This window comes from Bombyx mandarina, chromosome 19 (assembly GCF_030267445.1).
Source record: "Bombyx mandarina strain Sakado chromosome 19, ASM3026744v2".
NCBI lineage: Eukaryota > Metazoa > Arthropoda > Insecta > Lepidoptera > Bombycidae > Bombyx > Bombyx mandarina.
In genome coordinates this window covers 11,052,901-11,071,828 of record NC_143225.1, presented here as the reverse complement: position 1 = coordinate 11,071,828, position 18,928 = coordinate 11,052,901, and the positions used below count along the sequence as shown (strand labels likewise).

The following is an 18,928-nucleotide window of genomic DNA, read 5'->3' as shown; positions in this document are numbered from 1 at the left end:
TACACCACCACAATCAAGAAAACTACCAATGCTTCTCACTATATGGAAATTGATGATAAATATACAAAACCGCAATTACTGAAAATTGTTAAAAGCAATAGTGCTTGGGCTGATACAATAGTATAATGCTATTGATGCCATTTTAAAAGAATTGTGCCACAAAATGTTTTGCGTTTAGTGACATTACACTAAAACTTTAAACTTAAAAAAATGGTCTGGAATCCAATTAAAAAACTATGTCAGAAGTGAAACATATGCGAGGATTAAGACCGATCGAAAATAAAAAGAGAATTAACGGTGTCTTAAGATCTGGCAATATGTTGTCCTTTCTGTTTCCGACGAAATGTAGCTATCATTAGATAGTTTAAAAAATATAGTACAGTATTCAAATATTTCCAGTTAATACTTCTGTAGTCCATGACCACAAAACCTTTAAGAAATTGAATTTTTAGAAGCTATAAAAATGATACCTAATATCAAACGCGACAGAATTAAGTTATCAAAACAATCAAGTTAACTTGGACAGGGATATAAACTGTTCATTATATAATTCTGCTCAGATAAAGAAAGCACTAATAGTGATGAAAATATGATTAATGATGATTGCGTATATCAACTAGGCACAGAACACAATTCTGGTAAAAAATTAGTCTGTATTTTCTTGATTTTTTGTTGTTTCTGATTTGTTGTTTCTGTATTTTGTCGTCGTCGTGGCCTAAAGGATAAGACGTCCGGTGCATTCGTATCTAGCGATGCACCGGTGTTCGAATCCCGCAGGCGGGTACCAATTTTTCTAATGAAATACGTACTCAACAAATGTTCACGATTGACTTCCACGGTGAAGGAATAACATCGTGTAATAAAAAGCAAACCGGCAAAATTATAATTTGCGTAATCACTGGTGGTAGGACCTCTTGGGAGTCCGCACGGGTAGGTACTACCACCCCGCCTATTTCCGCCGTGAAGCAGTAATGCGTTTCGGTTCGAAGGGTGGGGTAGCCGTTGTAACTATACTGAGATCTTAGAACTTATATCTCAAGGTGTGTGGCGCATTTACGCTGTAGATGTCTATGGGCTCCAGTAACCACTTAACACCAGGTGGGCTGTGAGCTCGGCCACACATCTAAGCAATAAAAAAAAATAAAAAAAAAGACTACAGCCATAGATTAGACGCATATTAGCATGATATTTCCTAAATTATTTTTAAAATTAAAGGAATTATTGATTCTGTCAAAATTAGATAAATTTTACTGGAATTGATTACTCTTATTTACCTCAAAATAAAAATACTTTATTAACAGGTATCACTAACAGCATAACTACGCCCCCTATTCATGTCATTCAGTCAATTGCTAACTAAAAGATCTTAACAGTTTTAAATCGTTTTTATAGTAGGTACCTAGTAGGTGTAGGTATAAGTATTAGATATAGATACATAGTTATGACTTAATTATATGATTAGATAGCTGATGCATAACGGAGCTGAACTGGTTCAAACCACCTGTCTATCAACAAATTGCGTCCGAACGATATTGAACAAAATTAAGGCAAGCCGGGGTATAGCATTTTGCGTTTCACATGGAAGGCATCTCTTCCGCCACTGAATATTCAGAATACCTATCTTGAAAACTCAATAAGCCATTTAATTCATCCATTTCATCCATTCATCCATTGAGCCATTTAATTCATCTACCCGTCCTGGTAAATTTGCAAAAGCATTGACCTTAAGCAATATTTCATCCAAAAAAAATTGTAATTCCGCGGAAATGTTCCAATTTCTGTTCAAGTTCTGTTTTCAAATTTTGAATTCAGTAGTTGAGAAATTTTTGGCTAAACAAAATGTATAGTCTTGTTAATAGTAATTTTAATAGAAATTATAATCCAAGTGGGAAGCAAAACGCATTATCAGATATTAAACGACTGCTGACGTGTCGCGATGTACTTGCACAGAAAAAAGCTTGCGTATGCATCGCTGACGTCATAGCTCGTTACAACAAAACATCCATGGAAAGGGCGCGAATGATTGAATATTTATTGGAAAACGACATAACAGTTTTCCTGTGCGAAGCTACATCAAACTTAGATTTTGATTTGTTTGTTTCAATTTTGAACTGTATTCGCTTATTGTGGACCACTAATAGATTTTTTTCGGAGGAACACGCCGCTCACGCCATGTCCGCTGTAGTGAGGAACTTGGCGCATTACGCCAGCATTGGACTCAAGCCAGCCGTTGATTCTTGTCTTAACTTTCTTGACGATTTACTCAATGGGTATGTGTTTTTTAATTTACTTTTGAGATACTAAGTATGTCCTACCCCTTTGAGGAGTATCTAAATAATCGGCGCTTTAGAGCAGCGCGCCGCGAACTGCCTTACCTCGTGTCGACTGACCCCCTACTGCCTGACCGCGGTAGGCAGCGGCTCGGCTCTGCCCCTGACATTGCTGAAGTCCATGGACGACGGTAACTACTCACCATCAGGTGGGCCGTATGCTCGTCTACCTACAAGGGCAATAAAAAGTAAAAAAAAAAAAAACATTGGCTTAGTAATAGCGATTTAGTCGAAAAATAATTACAAGCCTCCTTATTGTGCCAACCCCGCATATTGTGAGGCTGACACCAACGCCGTTTTCCTTGTTTCTGTCATAAAGTAGTCATTTAATTTTCTCTATGGGACAGATTCTGATGTTATATACAATATGCAATTAGAAGTATGAAATAATGTAATATTACGCAATCTGTATTAATAGCAGTGAAACACTGTCCGTTGGTAATTGCATCACTTAAGAATGCCTGGATCGATTTGCGAATTCTTAATATTAATTAGGTAGGTATAGCAGAAATGAGGTTCAAATGGAGAAAATAATTAATTGGACGGGTCATCTATTAGGTCAGCTAGCAATTAATAAAACCAAATAAAGTTCTAAAAAAGTACTCGCAAAATTCCTTTTTTCATGTAAGGTTTACTAAGGATCGGGGTCAGTTAAAACGCACAATAAATAAAACTACTTTAAAATTTATTCATAAACATATATTCTGGAATATTTATTTCTAGGAGTTAGTTATACTTACCCGCTGTTTAGAGAGAAACGAGAAAATACTTCAATTGAGTCGACTATTATCAAAGCCGGCAATGTGACTTTTGGACAATTATTGGTAAATCAGAAAAACGAATTATTGACTTTGTATTCCATTGGCAGTCACAAAACTCTTCTGAACGACATCTTAGATAAATAACAGGTTAACTATTAACCTTTATTTAATGCAGGTTTTGAACCGTATTCTTTGAAGGAGACGATTATATTCAAATCAATCTGTATTGACATATCAATAACATTTTTTTGTCCAAATGCACAGATTGCCACCTTTGATAATAGACGACTCAATTGTCCACTATAACAATTGAATGTGCATAAAATCATACTTATTCTGTTTAGTAACAGTTAAGTTAAGATGGCAGCCCCGTCTCTTACATAATCGTACTCATAAAAGTTTTTTTTATTGCTTAGATATTGGCCGAGCTCATAGCCCACCTGGTGTTAAGTGGTTACTGAAGCCCATAGACATCTACAACGTAACTGCTCCACCCACCTTGAGATATAAGTTCTAAGGTCTCAAGTATAGTTACAACGGCTGCCCCACCCTTCAAACTGAAACGCATTACTGCTTTACGGCAGAAATAGGCAGGGTGGTGGTATCTACCCGTGCGGACTGACAAGAGGTCCTACCACCAGTAATTAAGCAAATTATAATTTTGGGGGTTTGATTTTTATTACACGGTGTTATTCCTTCACCGCGCAAGTCAATCGTGAACATTTGTTGAGTACGTATTTTAACACACAATCACAGATCCCCGTATCTGCAGAATTCGAGAAAGAAATACGACTAGTTATTATTATTAATAATTATATAGTTAAGTATCGGACTGATCATAGCCTATCTGATGAAGCGTTGACCAGAACTCGTGGTCACACACACCACAATTTGAATAACACTACTCATCTCAAGATATAAGATTGAATTCTCAATTCTATACAGCTATAAAGCTGTCAAACGTCGTCCAACATAATCATGTGCTCTAACCCTATAGGGTTACCCTATAGGGAAAAACTACCATCCACATTGTTCTATATTTAAGAGTATACTCTTAAATATAGAACAATGTGGATGGTAGTTTTTCCATCTAACACCAGCAATTTTTTTTAACTCAAAGTAAATTAATATTTAGGTTGAATTTCATTACGTTTCCTTAGAGTATTATTTTTCAGCTGTGTTTTTAGAGTATTATTTTTCTTTACAGAATTACACAAAACAAGACCGCAGCCCCTCTATCTCATCAAAGCGCTTACAGTCTTGTCCAGCTCTTAGCTTGTTTTAACGCTTTACTTACCCACATCAGTTCAAACCCAAACAGCATCTTATCCAGCGCTTTAGTGCTGCATGCCCTAATCTCCTACCAACCAGAGGACATTATTATAAAGAGTTCTACCGCGATAATACTAGGCGAGGTTTTAAAGAAGTGGTTTCAAATTTTAATAGAGTGTTTGAATCGCTCTTTGTTGATCGATAATGGACTTTCTGGAATGTTCTACGTTGTTTTGTGTCAGCTCGGTTTAGATGTTTTAAGGTGAGTTCGCGTAGTCATAATTATATAAACACATTTTCATGAACATACTACAGCGAAAACTTTAAGGATGCAAATCTATACGTATGAATAAAATACGTTTCCGCCCGTAAATGCATACGAGAACATATCGCACATACAGAGCTATAGTGTTACTTATGAGATTCTTGTTAAAACCGAACTGAGTTTGAGAAAATCCACTTTTTAATAGTTATTAGTGAGATGTTTAATTTTAATAATAACGTTTAAAGTTGTAGTTTAAATATTATCATTTTATTTATTTAGTCGCGAAGAACTATTTATTTGCATTAAGATGTTGAGTTTTCCAACGCTTCTCCTGAAAAATTACATAATTTGCACAAGTGATGTTACAGCACCGTATGTGCGGTATATGATGCTCCTGTAAGAAAAACCTTATGATAAGTGCTTAGCGTTGCTTGCGGATAAGGGTAATGCCAAGGGCAGCCAAACTGCTGCCTACTGCTGAGGATTCCCCTCAAGCCTCGTTAGAAAAAGGACATGGCATAGCGCCCTGGAATCACCGCGGAACCCCAAAAGCCCACTTCTGTACAGATTCAAAAGGAAGTAGACCAAGCTTTTGTCCACTTGTGTAAAGCATTTGTCCAAGATTGAAGTACCGCTTCATTCTTTTAAAGACTCCCAACATTTCAGAAGTTAGCTTGGCTTAACTTTCCATATGACTCCCTCACTTAACACTGCTCGAAATGTTGATCCCAAGAATTCTACGAAGCCACCTCAAAGCGGTCTTTCTTCGCAATTTTTTGTCTTCCTGTGTAACTAATTTAAATTCACTTAATTAGGAGACCCGCCTTAGAGAGTACTCCTCTTCAAACACAAGCTTGAATCGTCTCTAATGAACGATGTTCAGATTAGCTTTTTTTTATTGCTTAAATGGGTCGACGAGCTCACAGTCCACCTGGTGTTAAACGGTTACTGGAGCCCATAGACATCCACAACGTAAATGCGCCACCCACCTTGAGATATAAGTTCTAAAATCTCAAGTATAGTCACAATGGCTGCCCCACCCTTCAAACCGAAACGCATTACTGCTTCACGGCAGAAATAGGCGGTGTGGTGGTAACTACCCGCGCGGACTCACCAGAGGTCCTACCACCAGTAACAAAATTTACATATATTTTTAGACTTCAAAAACCTCTATGTAATGGAAGTCCAAAGACGAATTTCGTACAAACCATACTAACAGATGAGCAAGAGTTGAACTCATTAAAACAGAGCGCAATGGAAATGTGGGATAATGCTGTGCTAGTCTTGTCTGAACTTGTTGCCTTCACAAAGGTACGCTTCCGTATATATCAGTTGAATATTTATTGGGGTAGATGAGCTCACAGATCGCTTATTGTTAATAATTGTTTAAAAGTAGGCGGGCTGTGAGCTCATGTCTAAATACTCTACTAATATTTTTTTTACATAGATGAGTGAACGATTTTTTTTTATTGCTTAGATGGATGAACGAGTTCACGGCCCACCTGATGTTAAGTGGTTACTGGAGCCCACAGACAACTACAACGTAAATGCGCCACCCACCTTGAGATAAAGTTCGAAGGTCTCAAGTATAGTTACAACGGCTGCCCCACCCTTCAAATCACGCATTACTGCTTCACGGCAGAAATAGGTGGGGTGGTGGTACCTACCCGTGCGGACTCAAGAAGTACTACCATCTACCAAAAATAGTATATCCAATAAGAAAGTGTGTCAATAAATACATTTTCTTATTGGGTGTACTATTATTTTTGAATGGCAGACGGCCATGTCGATACTATTTAATAATAACGGTTACCGTCACTCATAGACGCCACCAAATTCAGGGACACAAGACGTTGATGAATCGTTATAATACATACATACCAGATGGATTAGCCCGTTCTCTTCATCAAACATCTCATCCATGACGCGTCACTGATGTTTTCAACTCACCGTGCAAATACCACATGTAAGCAAGTTCTTGATAGAAAACAAAATAGTATTCCGTGACCACAGAAAGACATTTTAAAATGAATCTTTAAATAATCTTTAAATTAATACGTGAAGCAAAAACTTTGTATCCCTTTTTACGAAAATTGCGCGGAAGGAGGAGTATGAAATTTTCCACACTTATAGAGAATATAGAGAAGAAGTGCACAATGCTAATATTTTTTTAGAATAATACATAAAAGATACATTAAATCAATAAAGAAAACATTACACACACTACATACCATGTATTTGACGCACACACGCATGCATACTATTTATTGTCAAACTTTTGTTCTTGACGTCTGTTGTCAAATTGAGATTAAATATTGTTTGTCTTTGTTAATATTTTTTATAGTGTAGTCTTGGCGAAATTTGTGATTATAGAAGTATAAAATACAATCATAATAGTGTACAAACATACAATTTCCATTAATTATAGTCGAATTTCAACTACTGCGGGACCTCTAGTAATGATAAAACGATATAATGTGACCGATTTTACAAAAAATATTTATTATATTATAAGTTTTGATCTGGTCTTAAAAAAAACGTGTTAAGAATTCTATTTCTATAAAAATTTAAATAAAACCTTTCGTATTTTATAAAAATCTAATTTAATAATTGATCACTTCTAGGACCATCTAAATCAATTGTCCACCGAAGAGTACAGCGTATTCCTGAAATTTCTTCTAAACTATTTCTATGAGAGTAAAAACAGCGAATCTTTGTCCGATTTCTGCGACATGCTATTCACGAAAGGATATTTAATTATGCTACCCAAAGTTCAAATAGATAGGTATGATTCAATTAGTACATTAATTTAGTTGAGGACTCCCTGTCTATATACCTAGGTAAGAAGTATGACATTTGTGTTGTCAACATGTCCGCCATACTTGACTCGTATTCCCAAATTATTTTTACGATGAATAGATGGCATCGTATTAAAGAAGTTTTTTTTTGTCTTTATTGCTTCGGTGGGTGGACGAGCTCACGGTCCACCTGATGTTAAGTGGCCACCGGAGCCCATAGATATCAATATCACAAGGTAGATCCCGCCACCTACCTTGAGATATTAGTTCTAAGGTCTCAGTTTTTATAGTGCAACGGCTGCCCCACCCTTCAAACCGAAACGCATTACTGCTTCACGGCAGGAATAGGTAGGTCGGTGATACCTACCCGAGCGGACTAACCTGCAGTTCCTTAGGGTTAATTTGAGGCATGATTCAAAGTCGCAGCTACGTTTACGTTTTAGTTCTCGTGACTAAAGACTATGAACTGCCATCTGTCGATCTGTGATCAATAAATAAAACAGAAAGTTAAATATAAAATGAGTGGGGATTTCTACCATCGTACCGCCCGCAACCACAGTAGAGTTCATCCATACTACCTGGAGCCACTGCGGTTCTCCAAAGCGCGTTTCCAGAGATCTTTTTTGCCACGTATCATCCGGCTTTTGAATGAGCTCCCCTCCACGGTGCTTCCCGAGCGCTATGACATGTCCTTCTTCAAACAAGACTTGTGGAGAGTATTAAAAGGTAGGTAGCGGCTTGGCTCTGCCTTTAGCATTGCTGAAGTCCATGGGCAACCACTCACTATCAGGTGGGCCGTATGCTCGTCTGGCTACAAAGGCAATAAAAAAAATTTGAGCTAGTCTCTAATCTGGATTTACCTACTCTGGATTTTGAGGGCGCTATCACAATCTCAGTTTTATCATTTCAGAAACGACGCCTTAGTGCGCAAAGTAAGCACTCTTATACTAAGCGAGATGCTGAAAGTATTGTCTGATAAATATCTGAATATTGAGAGTCAGAACGGGCCATGTGCCAAAGATATACATGTGAGTTCGAACAAATCATTCCATTACTCATTAACGATTCTTTGTTTTTCTTTTATTTGTTTGTCTATGTTTCGGGTTATAATCATTATACCTTAAAAACAGTACAAACCGCAGCCTTCCCCGCTCTTCCCAAATTATCTCTAACGTACCCACATAAAATATTACTAACCTAATACATTCGTACAATTAGATAAGATTTACTAAAATATCCTGATACTTTTATCGTCTTACAAATACCCGTGCCTTGTTAACTTGCAGTCAAATTTACCGTTTTCTTTGGTAATAAACTTACATTGAAGATTGGCTGTGTATTACAGTAATTTATTGTTCTTTGTTTAAGTTAAATCGTATAGTATGCACCGGTCACCGTCCCCGTCGAACCCGTCGCTTGCAACGAAGGGCTCGACAAGTGAATTAACCCACAGACACAGCCCACTGAGCTACTCGCCGGATGTTCTCAGTGGGTCGCGTTTCCGATCCGGTGGTAGATTCTGCGAAGCACGGCTCTTGATAGGGCCAGTGTTAGCAACACTCCGGCTTGAGCCCCGTGAGCTCACCTACATATTAGGGTGAAGCTGAAATAGCCTCTCAAGGCTATCAGCATAGGTAGGAAAAAAATTAGTATGCATAATATGAATATAAGAGTCTTCTTAAAGCTCTTGGATGCTGATGGACTGGAATTAATATTAGTACCTATATATAATATTATAGTAAAGAAAAGGCAATATTTTAAGGACTTTTCTCTTTGACTATACAGTATATTTTTTCTTCAAAGAAGACAGAGAAGATATAAAAATGTTGTGTCCGAACAAAATATTTTCCAGATGAAAATATCCACAAAGTGCCAAATCCTTGTTCCAATTAAAAATTTACTAACTAATTATGTATCTATCTCATCTACGGTCGAATTACACTTAGATCAACAAAAGACACGGGGATCCTAATTACAATGCCAGAACAACGAAGCATTATTTATATGCGATCAACTATTTTCAGATGAGTCTAGTAGAGCTACAATACGGCATAGAAAAGCCTCATAATATCGGAGCTCAATTACAGAAGTGTCAACCTTACAGTCTACTTATATACATCTACTTCTACTGCCAGTCTTCAGAAAAGTATCAAACCCAATTTCCTTATTCATTCACAGCATTCAAAAACGCAAAAAATGTTTTGTTTTGACAAAAAAACTACAATTCGTTAAATCTAATGGCTATGACTAAAAAGGACAATTTTCTATAATTGGCACATAAAATGAATATACACACGTGTTGGAACTATGCCCGCGCAATATGTGACGTTAAAATTTTGATGCTTGGCTTATTTCCGACAGTGTTGTGGAACAACTGTGGATAGGCTAGACGAATTATAAAGAAACAGACATCAAAAATTCAATGTATTCAAAAGTTTTTTTTTAATTGCTAAGATGGGCGGAAGACCTCACGGTGGTCATGGTCACCCACTTGGTGCTGAGCGGTAACCGGTACCCATACACATCAACAAGTTAAACGTTGACAACCACTTTGAGACATGAGTTATAAGTCTCAGTTTTTACAGTCTAGGAGCTGCCCCACCCTTCAAACCGAGAAGCATCACTGCTTCACGACAGGGATAGGCAGGGTGGTGGTAGTACATACCGGGGGGCTTAATACGCGCTACCACCATTAGACGCCCTACCATAATTTGAAGTTTTTTTGACTACATATCGACGCTTGAAAGGCAAACGTAACTAAGCGACAATGCGTGAACTTTACAGTAGACTAATTTAAAGTTGAAATACCTGAAAAAAAACAATTTTAAAGAATCTAGCTGTAGGATTGAAATGATGTTAATAGACCTAGAAATAATTTTTTTTTGCGCATCGAATATGGTTATTGCCTATCATTTATGTACAAAGCAGTTATTGTCGTTTAGTCACGTTTGCCTTTCAAGCGTCAATATTTTTTTCCAGTCCAGGAGAAGCCACAGCTCCCCTACTGCCGTACCTAGTTGAACACGTGCTCCGTCTGCCTAAAGGCTTCAAGCCGCCTCCGCACATCATAAAAGCGTTATGGCTTGTTTTTGCTGTAAACATATCAATTTTTTTAAACTTTTAATATTATAATTTGTATTTTATAATGGCTGTGCCATCCTTCAAGCCGGAATCTATGACTGGTTCATAGCAGAAATACGAGGGCGGCACTGAAAATTTCGGGAATTAACGAAGTGACACAACGTTACTATTTAAAAATGTATTTATTGCTTTTCGAAGTATTCTCCGCGAAATTTGACACATTTTTCCATACGATGGAACTAATCATTGAAGCAACCATTCCATCCGGAAGTTGGGGTCTCCAAAATGGCCGTTTTGTAGGCGTCCACAGCTTCTTCAGGTGATGGAAATCTCTGTCCACGCAATTTATTCTTTATTTTAGGGAAAGTATAGAAATCATTAGGGCTTAGGTCGGGGCTGTACGGCGGATGATCTAATAATTCTATGTTTTCTTGCTCTAAAAACTCTTTTGTTCTGTGCGCGGTGTGAGAACTCGCATTGTCGTGATGGAGGATGATGCGGCGGTTGCAGTTCTCTTTACGGAGTTCAGAAACAACCTGTGGCAAACAAATGCTAGCATACCATTCTGCATTAACCGTTCTTTGGCCCTCAAGAAGAATAGTCTTAACATGGCCGGTTTTGGAGACAAACGTGGCCACCATTTTTTTTTGCAACACTCCTTGAACGAACTTTTTTTTTTGGCTTTAACTCATTTTCGAACACCCAAACTCGTGACTGGTTTTTTGTTTCGGGTACGTTCGTTGTGCGTACATCCAGGATTCGTCACCTGATACAATGTTGTATACAGCATTTGAGGATCCTGCGTGGAATCTTTCGAGAGTTCTGACGCACCAAGTAACGCGAGCCGCTTTTTGCTCTTCACAGAGCGAATGCGGTATCCATCGGGAAAACAACTTTTTTACACCTAATTGTTCATGCAAGATTATTTGTATTTGACTCATGCCAATGTCTAAAGTTGCCTGAATTTCGCGGTATGTCACATGTCGATCTTCCTCAATCAGCTTACGCACAGCATCAACGTTTTCTTGGGTGACTGCAGTTTTTGGACGACCTTGACGGGGATCATCACTGAGCTTGACACGTCCACGTTGAAACTCAGCAAACCAGCGATAAATTGTGGTTTTGGATGGGGCTTCATCACCAAATGCAGAAATCATCCGGTCAACACACTGTTTTTGTGTTAAACCACCTCGAAAGTCATAATAAATCATCGCTCTTGAATTTTCTCGAGTCAATTCCATTTTCTCAACGATTAAACAAGTTTGACAAAACCTCGTGACAAGACCGAGAATCTTTTTTTAAATAAATAAAAGGTATTCGATTTTTAAAACCAAGGAGTTTTCAATTAAAAAGATTTTAATATGACAGGAACAGTGGAAATATTCCATTCCCGATACTTTTAGTGCAGCCTAGTAAGCAGTATGGTATTAACAATAACCACAAAAGAAAAATATTCAACTGGGCGGGTGTTATTGCTAAGTAGACCGACGGTTCGAATGTTGTTCGGAACTTGTAAGCAGGCTTATTTTGTAAATGTCGTAAGCGAGATTCGGGCACCTGTCAAATATCTTGTGTTCTATGATGGCTACCCGCCAAAGTAGCACCAATCCGAGGGGGCTTACAATACTTTCTATCACCTATTTAAACTTTAATAAAATGGTCACTATCAAATTTGACTTGGCATTTATCCCTTTATTTCTGGACATTAAAGACAGAGTCGGGTTCTATTTTTGGGACGGGGCGATTACTGGTCGCCCTAAGGCCAGATAGCGAGCAGGGGCTCCGCCAGATGGGGTGAGGTTTGCTAACAGCTGCCCGCCTCCGAAGGAGACCTACCAGTCCAAGGGGTAGCTGTTTCGCGAGTGAATTTACCACCGGATCGGAATCGCGATCTACTGAATGCGGAATCTAAATAGGCAGACTCGGGTGTATTTGACATAAAAAAGAGACATTACAAAATTTAATTGGTTGTATTGTCAAATTATTGTTCATATTGGTAATAATAGCGAATAAAGTGACGACAAAAAATTTGCACAATTAATCTAAAAACAAGACAGTTAATCTACATTTACGCATCTGTTTGAATGCGATTTCTGGAAACAATAAAATTTTCGTGTATCTTATATTTTCAGTACCATTAACTAAAAAAAATAGTTTTGGTCATTATTGAAGGCATAATATTTTTAGATGGCAACAATATCGAACGGCACTCTGGATTCCCTCGAGGAAAGGGTGTATTTAGAAAAAGCTATCGACAGATTTATTGTCATGCTACAACCGGATCCTTCAGTATATTACACCCACAACCCGGCTCTATTGCTTTGGGCATTCACATCTCTCCGGATCCCGGATTATGTCAAGTTACATGTTGTAAGTAGTTTTACCATTAAAATCTAGTCTGTTTGGTCTTAATCGTTGACAATGTCCTTGTAACTTAGGAGGGTAGTATAGTATTTTCTTCTGTATAAAATTAAAATGACTTTGACGGTTTATCCATGCGTTTTTTTTTTAAATTGTCAGTGCTGTAGTAAATGTTCAATGTCACGGATGACGTCAGTAATTCATAAATCAGACGGTCAGCAAAAGTGATCTTTGATTAAGTTTGCAATGTTACATACAAAGTGTGACTCATCTATAAACAGATTCAAAGTTATGGCTTATTTGATTAAATATGATAGAATATGGCAGAGCAGTCGTGGCATGTGGAGTCCTTAATTATTATAGCTTTGAAACTTATTCCCCGTTATTCGCGAATTGAGGGTTGGCCCACGCAGTCGTTAAGTGGGGTTTTGGTAATGTTCTTTCTTGATCGGTCCAGCTTATGGGGCTTCGTCCACGAGGTCTTTTACCGTTGACCCTGCCCTGAACAACAAGTTTCTCAATAGAATCTGCTGGCCATGGCGATACGTGTCCAAAATATCAGATATTAATACAGCGTGGAAATAGTTAACAAACTATATGAATATTACAGTAGGCTTAATTCTGTTTTAAGTACAATTTCCTCGTCTGTTTGTCGATGGTTTTCTTTATTGTTCAGACGGTTGGACGTGCTGGTGCTAAGTTAGGCTAAGTCCGTAGACATCAACAACGTAATATCCGCCACCCATCTTGAGACGTGAGTTCCAGGTCTCAATTTATAGCTATATACCACTATTTATTTATAGCTATATACTATATATTCAAACCGGAACGCATTACTGTTTCGCGTTAGGAGTAGGGAGAACGGAGGCAACTGCCCGTGTAAGCCCACTTACCTCCAGATTTTCTTTACTTTATATTTAGTGGCTATTTACGAGCTTAAATTTATAAATATATATTCGGTTTGAGCTTAAATTTAAAAATATATATTCGGTTTTAATCAGGTTTTGTTTTCTTGGAAATGTAAATAGCCTAAAAATACATAAAAAATAATTTAAATCTTGAAATCAATGGTTACGGTCGAATCTCGATCGTTCAACGACTCTAGGTTTTATGAAACGTTTTTTCTTATATTGTATCATTAATACGAATTTGATTCGCGGATGTTGTAGTCGCTGACGTCAGAGTTTTGATGGCGCCGTTGACAGTTGACAGCTAGACTTTGACACTTGACATTATAATATGTTTGATATTTGCACTGAAGTATATTTGAATCTCACGTGTCAAGGAGGATGTCAGTGCGTTTTGACGTATTCGAATTCAAGTATCTCCTATGGTATCTCCAGATTAATGACCAGGTTAATCGGACGTTTTCCAGTCAGCGAAAATTACTTTCAAAGATTCCGTTGCACACATAAAAAGCGTACCTAAATTAATTACAAACATCTCAACGTTTTAGTTATCCCAATGGTTATTAATTGAAGACAGCTTCCCGACTGAGCTAACAACAGAACCAACTCTACCGGAGCTGTTACTGAACGTTCTCGTACATAACAAAGACTCTACAATAGTAGAGAACTGTGTGAAGGCTCTACGAATGTACGTTGAAAATGAGGGCAGTATCGAAATAGCCGATCTCGTTTGGTCCATGTTACCTGACGTATTATCTAAGGCTTTGATCGATGAGTGTTGTTTAGGTAAATAAAATTGTATAACTTATTTTAAAAATGACCAGTGACTGAAAGAACTTGTGCAAAAATATCTTGTGTAATGCCTTCATCGCAGCCCCTCAAATCTCAAGTCTCTTACAGAGACAAATGTCTGCTATTTGTTGGACTTCGCCACGTCCGCTCCGCCCTCGGAGCTGGACCAGACCGGTTGCGTTAAAACAGCAGTACTACTCTCAGCACTGTACTCGAACAACGATTCCGACTACGACTGTCGCTATGAATACGCTTGCTTGAAACTGTGCCTGTACCTGTTAGGGTTGGCAAACAATCAAAACGATAATCGAGGTAGAATATTTTTTTTAAGTGCTATATACGTATATAAAGTTTTTGTTATTTCCTAAAGACGGTTTCGCTCGTATTTTTTATTTATGATTTTAATATAAAAAAAATTCAATAATAAATTAAATTTTGTCGTCTTATTATTGTCAAGACGATGTTAAATGGAAATGGCAACCCATAAATATCCCAGAATATTTTTGCGTGAATCTATCATGCAAAGTACATAATGTCATACGTAAATGAGGACGTGAGTGGATGAAGAGGTTAAGTACCGTTTTTAAGATTTTTGAGTTTTTATATTGAATGAAGGTGTTATGTGCCTATAAACCATATTAGACCCTAAAACTCCGGGCTTAAATTCTATTTTTAGAAATTGCATGTGATAGAAGGAGTTATGTACGAAGAAAAAGTAGAAGTAACAAAAATTTATTGCCCGTAGTCTCAAAATTAACAAACTGTATCATATCCCCTTCATCCACTCATGTCTTCAAATATTGCTCGATACGAGAATAACAGTCTTATTTATTTAGGCCATTACGACTACATAAGCATTTCCCACCTTACATTGTCCAAATTGTAACAGCCCTAGTCCTATTTCCAGTTTTACTAACGTACGTAAACCGCGAAGGCTTCCTTCCGCGCGTTCTACTAGCTACAAACAGTAGAGACGATAAAGTTGCTTGCGCGTCTCTACAATTGCTCTCGTACATAGTACATTACTTCAACAAGAACAATTATCAGGTAAAGTATATTCATTATCACATTCAATCTTCGCTAATTCCATTTCTGTTTTAAAGGGTAAAAGCGTGATAGTAATTACATGCTTAATTTAGGGAGTCACGATCAAAATATGTACCAAGTATCTGTTGATTTTTTTTATTGCTTAGAGGGGTCGACGTGCTCACAACCCACCTGGTGTTAAGTGGTTACTGAAGCCCATAGACATCTACAACGTAAATGCGCCACCCACCTTGAGATATAAGTTCTAAGGTCTCAGTATAGTTACAACGGCTGCCCCACCCTTCAAACCGAAACGCATTACTGCTTCACGGCAGAAATAGGCAGGGTGGTGGTACCCACCCGCGCGGACTCACAAGAGGTCCTACCACCAGTAATTACGCAAATTATAATTTTGCGGGTTTCATTTTTATTACACGATGTTATTCCTTCACCGTGGAAGTCAATCGTGAACATTTGTTGAGTACGTATTTCATTTGAAAAATTGGTACCCGCCTGCGGGATTCGAACACCGGTGCATCGCTCAACACGAATGCACCGGACGTCTTATCCGTTAGGCCACGACGACTACAAAATGTTTTTATGTCCGATAGTGAAATAGTCGTAGTACATCTGGGACTTCGACCTCACGCCTTGAGATGGGTCACGGCATCATCGTTTCCCATCTACCCAATAAATAAACAAAATTTACAAACAGTATTTTGTTTACAGCCAAAATCATTACTACAAATAGAATCGAATTTTATAATAAATTCTCTAAGGAAGGACTGTAATAATGAGCGCGGTGCTTCATTGTTGCAATTAGTCTATATGGTACTGAACTCTGGAGTTAACTCACCGTTGTCGTTGGCGCACGAGCCTGGGCCGTGTGAGCCTCAGCAGTGGAGCGCGCTCAGAGCTCTGATGCTGAGGGTCCAGCTGATGCTCTGCAGTAGGGTTAGTTTATTTATTTTTATTAAAACGCTTTTTTTTCTCTTTCTTGCCTTTGTAGGGAGACGAGGATACGGCCCACCTGATGGTAAGTGGTAACGCTATTTTACAATAAAATCATATTTTCGTACACTATTTTTAATTCAAATTTATGAAAATTTATTTTCTATTTTTTTGTTGGATTTTCTATAAAAGCGTATTTTGTTGGTTTTTTTAAACTATTATTTATTTATTTTTATTTATTTATTACACTTCATGTAAAATTTACATTAGCGGACTTCATGCCTAAGGCATTCTCTACCGGTCAACCAAAGGTAGTGCAGAGTAAATAGTAGTAGGTGCAATGAAATTTATATTAAGTTACAAATACATACACGAAAAAGTATATATATTCATGTATTCACAATCACTAATACATATAGATACGCACATACATACATGTATATAATAGTTTATACAGTATATATTAATAAATATATAAAAGGAATATATTAATAAATTTCCTTAACAAATAACTTCATCTTAATAACTTTTCCAACAGCATTCGCCGAACCTTTAACTTGAACGCGCACCGGTTAGTAATAGTCCTGTAATAGTTTATCTCTTTACTTCAGGTTCGAGGGCTATCAGCGGCAGCGACTTTGTCTCTATCGTTGACGTGACCAACGATGCTCAGTAACAACCAAAGCGGTTGTTAAAAAAAAAGGCTACCTAATAATACCTACTCTATATCACTTTTCAGATTCCTTTCACGTAAAATTCTCAATTGTGCCGCATATTTTGAACAAAGCTTTTCATGGCTCTCGATAAAAACTATTCTCAAACGAGATCTTTTGAAATCTTTTTGATCTGTTATTAGTTTCAATCGTCTGAAATTAAGTACATTTTAATGAAGCTATTTGAAGATTAAAAATTAAAAGCTCACTGCATTGTTTTTCAAAAGTATAGTATATACCTACTATATTTTCGATTTAAATTATTTCAAACATTCGTTCATAGGAATCAAAAACTCAAACATCAGCCGGCTGGAAAACGTTAAGTACGATATTCAAACACGCAATTGTCACTAAAAACGACACTAAACTAGTGGCGATTTTGACGTCACAACCCTGGACCCACGTCCTAATACAATTTCAACTGACGCAGAACACGACCATAGAGTTCTTAACGTTCGTACAAAACTGGCTGACTCTACTGAAGATCACTTTAAAGAAGAGTCAAGACGAGAAAAAAATTCACCCGAACAGACAGAGTCTGGTGATCAAAACCTTGTTAATGATCAAGAAGAATGCAGTCGATGAAGATGACTTGAAAGAAATAAACCATAAAGTTCTGGTTGTCGTTAATGATATTTTAGAAGAATCGAAAGTGAGAATTAGGAAGAACTAATGATCGTGAAGAGCGCAAGTTAAAATTAAACTTAATAGTCGACCTAATTGTTTTATTTAATTTCAAATATGTTTTTGATTTAAATACAATCACAGTTCGAGCAATAGAAAAGAAAAGATATTTGGGAGCCACTGGAACTCCTGCTCAGGTCCTCGAGCAATAGAAAAGAAAATATATTTGGGAGCCACTGGAACTCCTGCTCAGGTCCTCGAGCAATAGAAAAGAAAAGATATTTGGGAGCCACTGGAACTCCTGCTCAGGTCCATTAAACATAAAAAGTTCATCTATTCCCTTTACAGCAATAAAAGTACCCAAATACAAACGTACTTGACTCAATTGTTTTTATTTTAAATAAATATGTACTGTCAATCTGTCAAAATTCGTCTACGTCATAACATTCTCTGTCACATTATTAGTATATAAGCTATATCACATTGTTAGCGTACGAGTAATTCTTTTTTTCTTTTTTCCTACCTATGCTGATAGCCTTGAGAGGCTATATCAGCTTTACCCTAGCGTGTAGGTGAGCTCTCACGGCTCAAGCCGGAGGTGTTGCTAACACTGACCCTGGCAAGAGCAGTGCTTCGCAGAATCTACCACCGGATCGAAAACGCGACCCACTGAGAAGATCCGGCGAGAAACTCAGTGGGCGGTATCTGTGGGTTAATTCGCGTCGCTTGCGACGAAGGGTTCGGCGAGGACGGTTACCGGTACTTGAGGTACCTAAAAGCACCGTTAATGAATCGGGAGAATCCGCGATGACGTGGTAATTCTCTGTATTAAGACTTCCAAATAATAAACGTTAGGACTTTTTTGCTTTTTTTTAGAAGATTAGATGGCTCGGTCGCTAGACCTTTAAGTCAAGTCTTATATTTTCTTCCTGTAATCTGTTAGATTTGGAAAACGATATTAAACGAAAAGAGATAAATTTGACATTTAATTCTATTAGAATGAAATAAATCGAGATGACCTCTCATCAGATAAAATAAATTCTCAG

The 18,928-nt window shown here is 37.6% G+C and overlaps 1 protein-coding gene across 1 annotated transcript; it reads left to right on the top strand.

Moving 5' to 3' along the window:
• Nucleotides 1–1,765: 1,765 nt before the first annotated feature.
• Nucleotides 1,766–17,973, top strand: LOC114240900 (uncharacterized). The gene is made up of 13 exons (XM_089735058.1): nt 1,766–2,270; nt 4,299–4,625; nt 5,786–5,939; nt 7,253–7,413; nt 8,337–8,454; nt 9,451–9,572; nt 10,406–10,520; nt 12,695–12,877; nt 14,325–14,562; nt 14,677–14,880; nt 15,476–15,615; nt 16,324–16,548; nt 17,542–17,973. Exons 1-13 carry the CDS (start codon nt 1,840–1,842, stop codon nt 17,929–17,931), a joined length of 2,808 nt encoding a protein of 935 aa, XP_089591184.1. The 5' UTR covers nt 1,766–1,839; the 3' UTR covers nt 17,932–17,973.
• Nucleotides 17,974–18,928: the final 955 nt, after the last annotated feature.

Excerpts from the sequence above, each read along its gene's own strand:
- LOC114240900 (XM_089735058.1), top strand. The coding sequence starts at position 1,840 with ATGTATAGTCTTGTTAATAGTAATTTTAATAGAAATTATAATCCAAGT. Across the intron at positions 7,414-8,336 it reads CCCAAAGTTCAAATAGATAG|AAACGACGCCTTAGTGCGCA; the intron begins GTATGATTCAAT and ends TTATCATTTCAG. Across the intron at positions 9,573-10,405 it reads TACTGCCAGTCTTCAGAAAA|TCCAGGAGAAGCCACAGCTC; the intron begins GTATCAAACCCA and ends ATTTTTTTCCAG.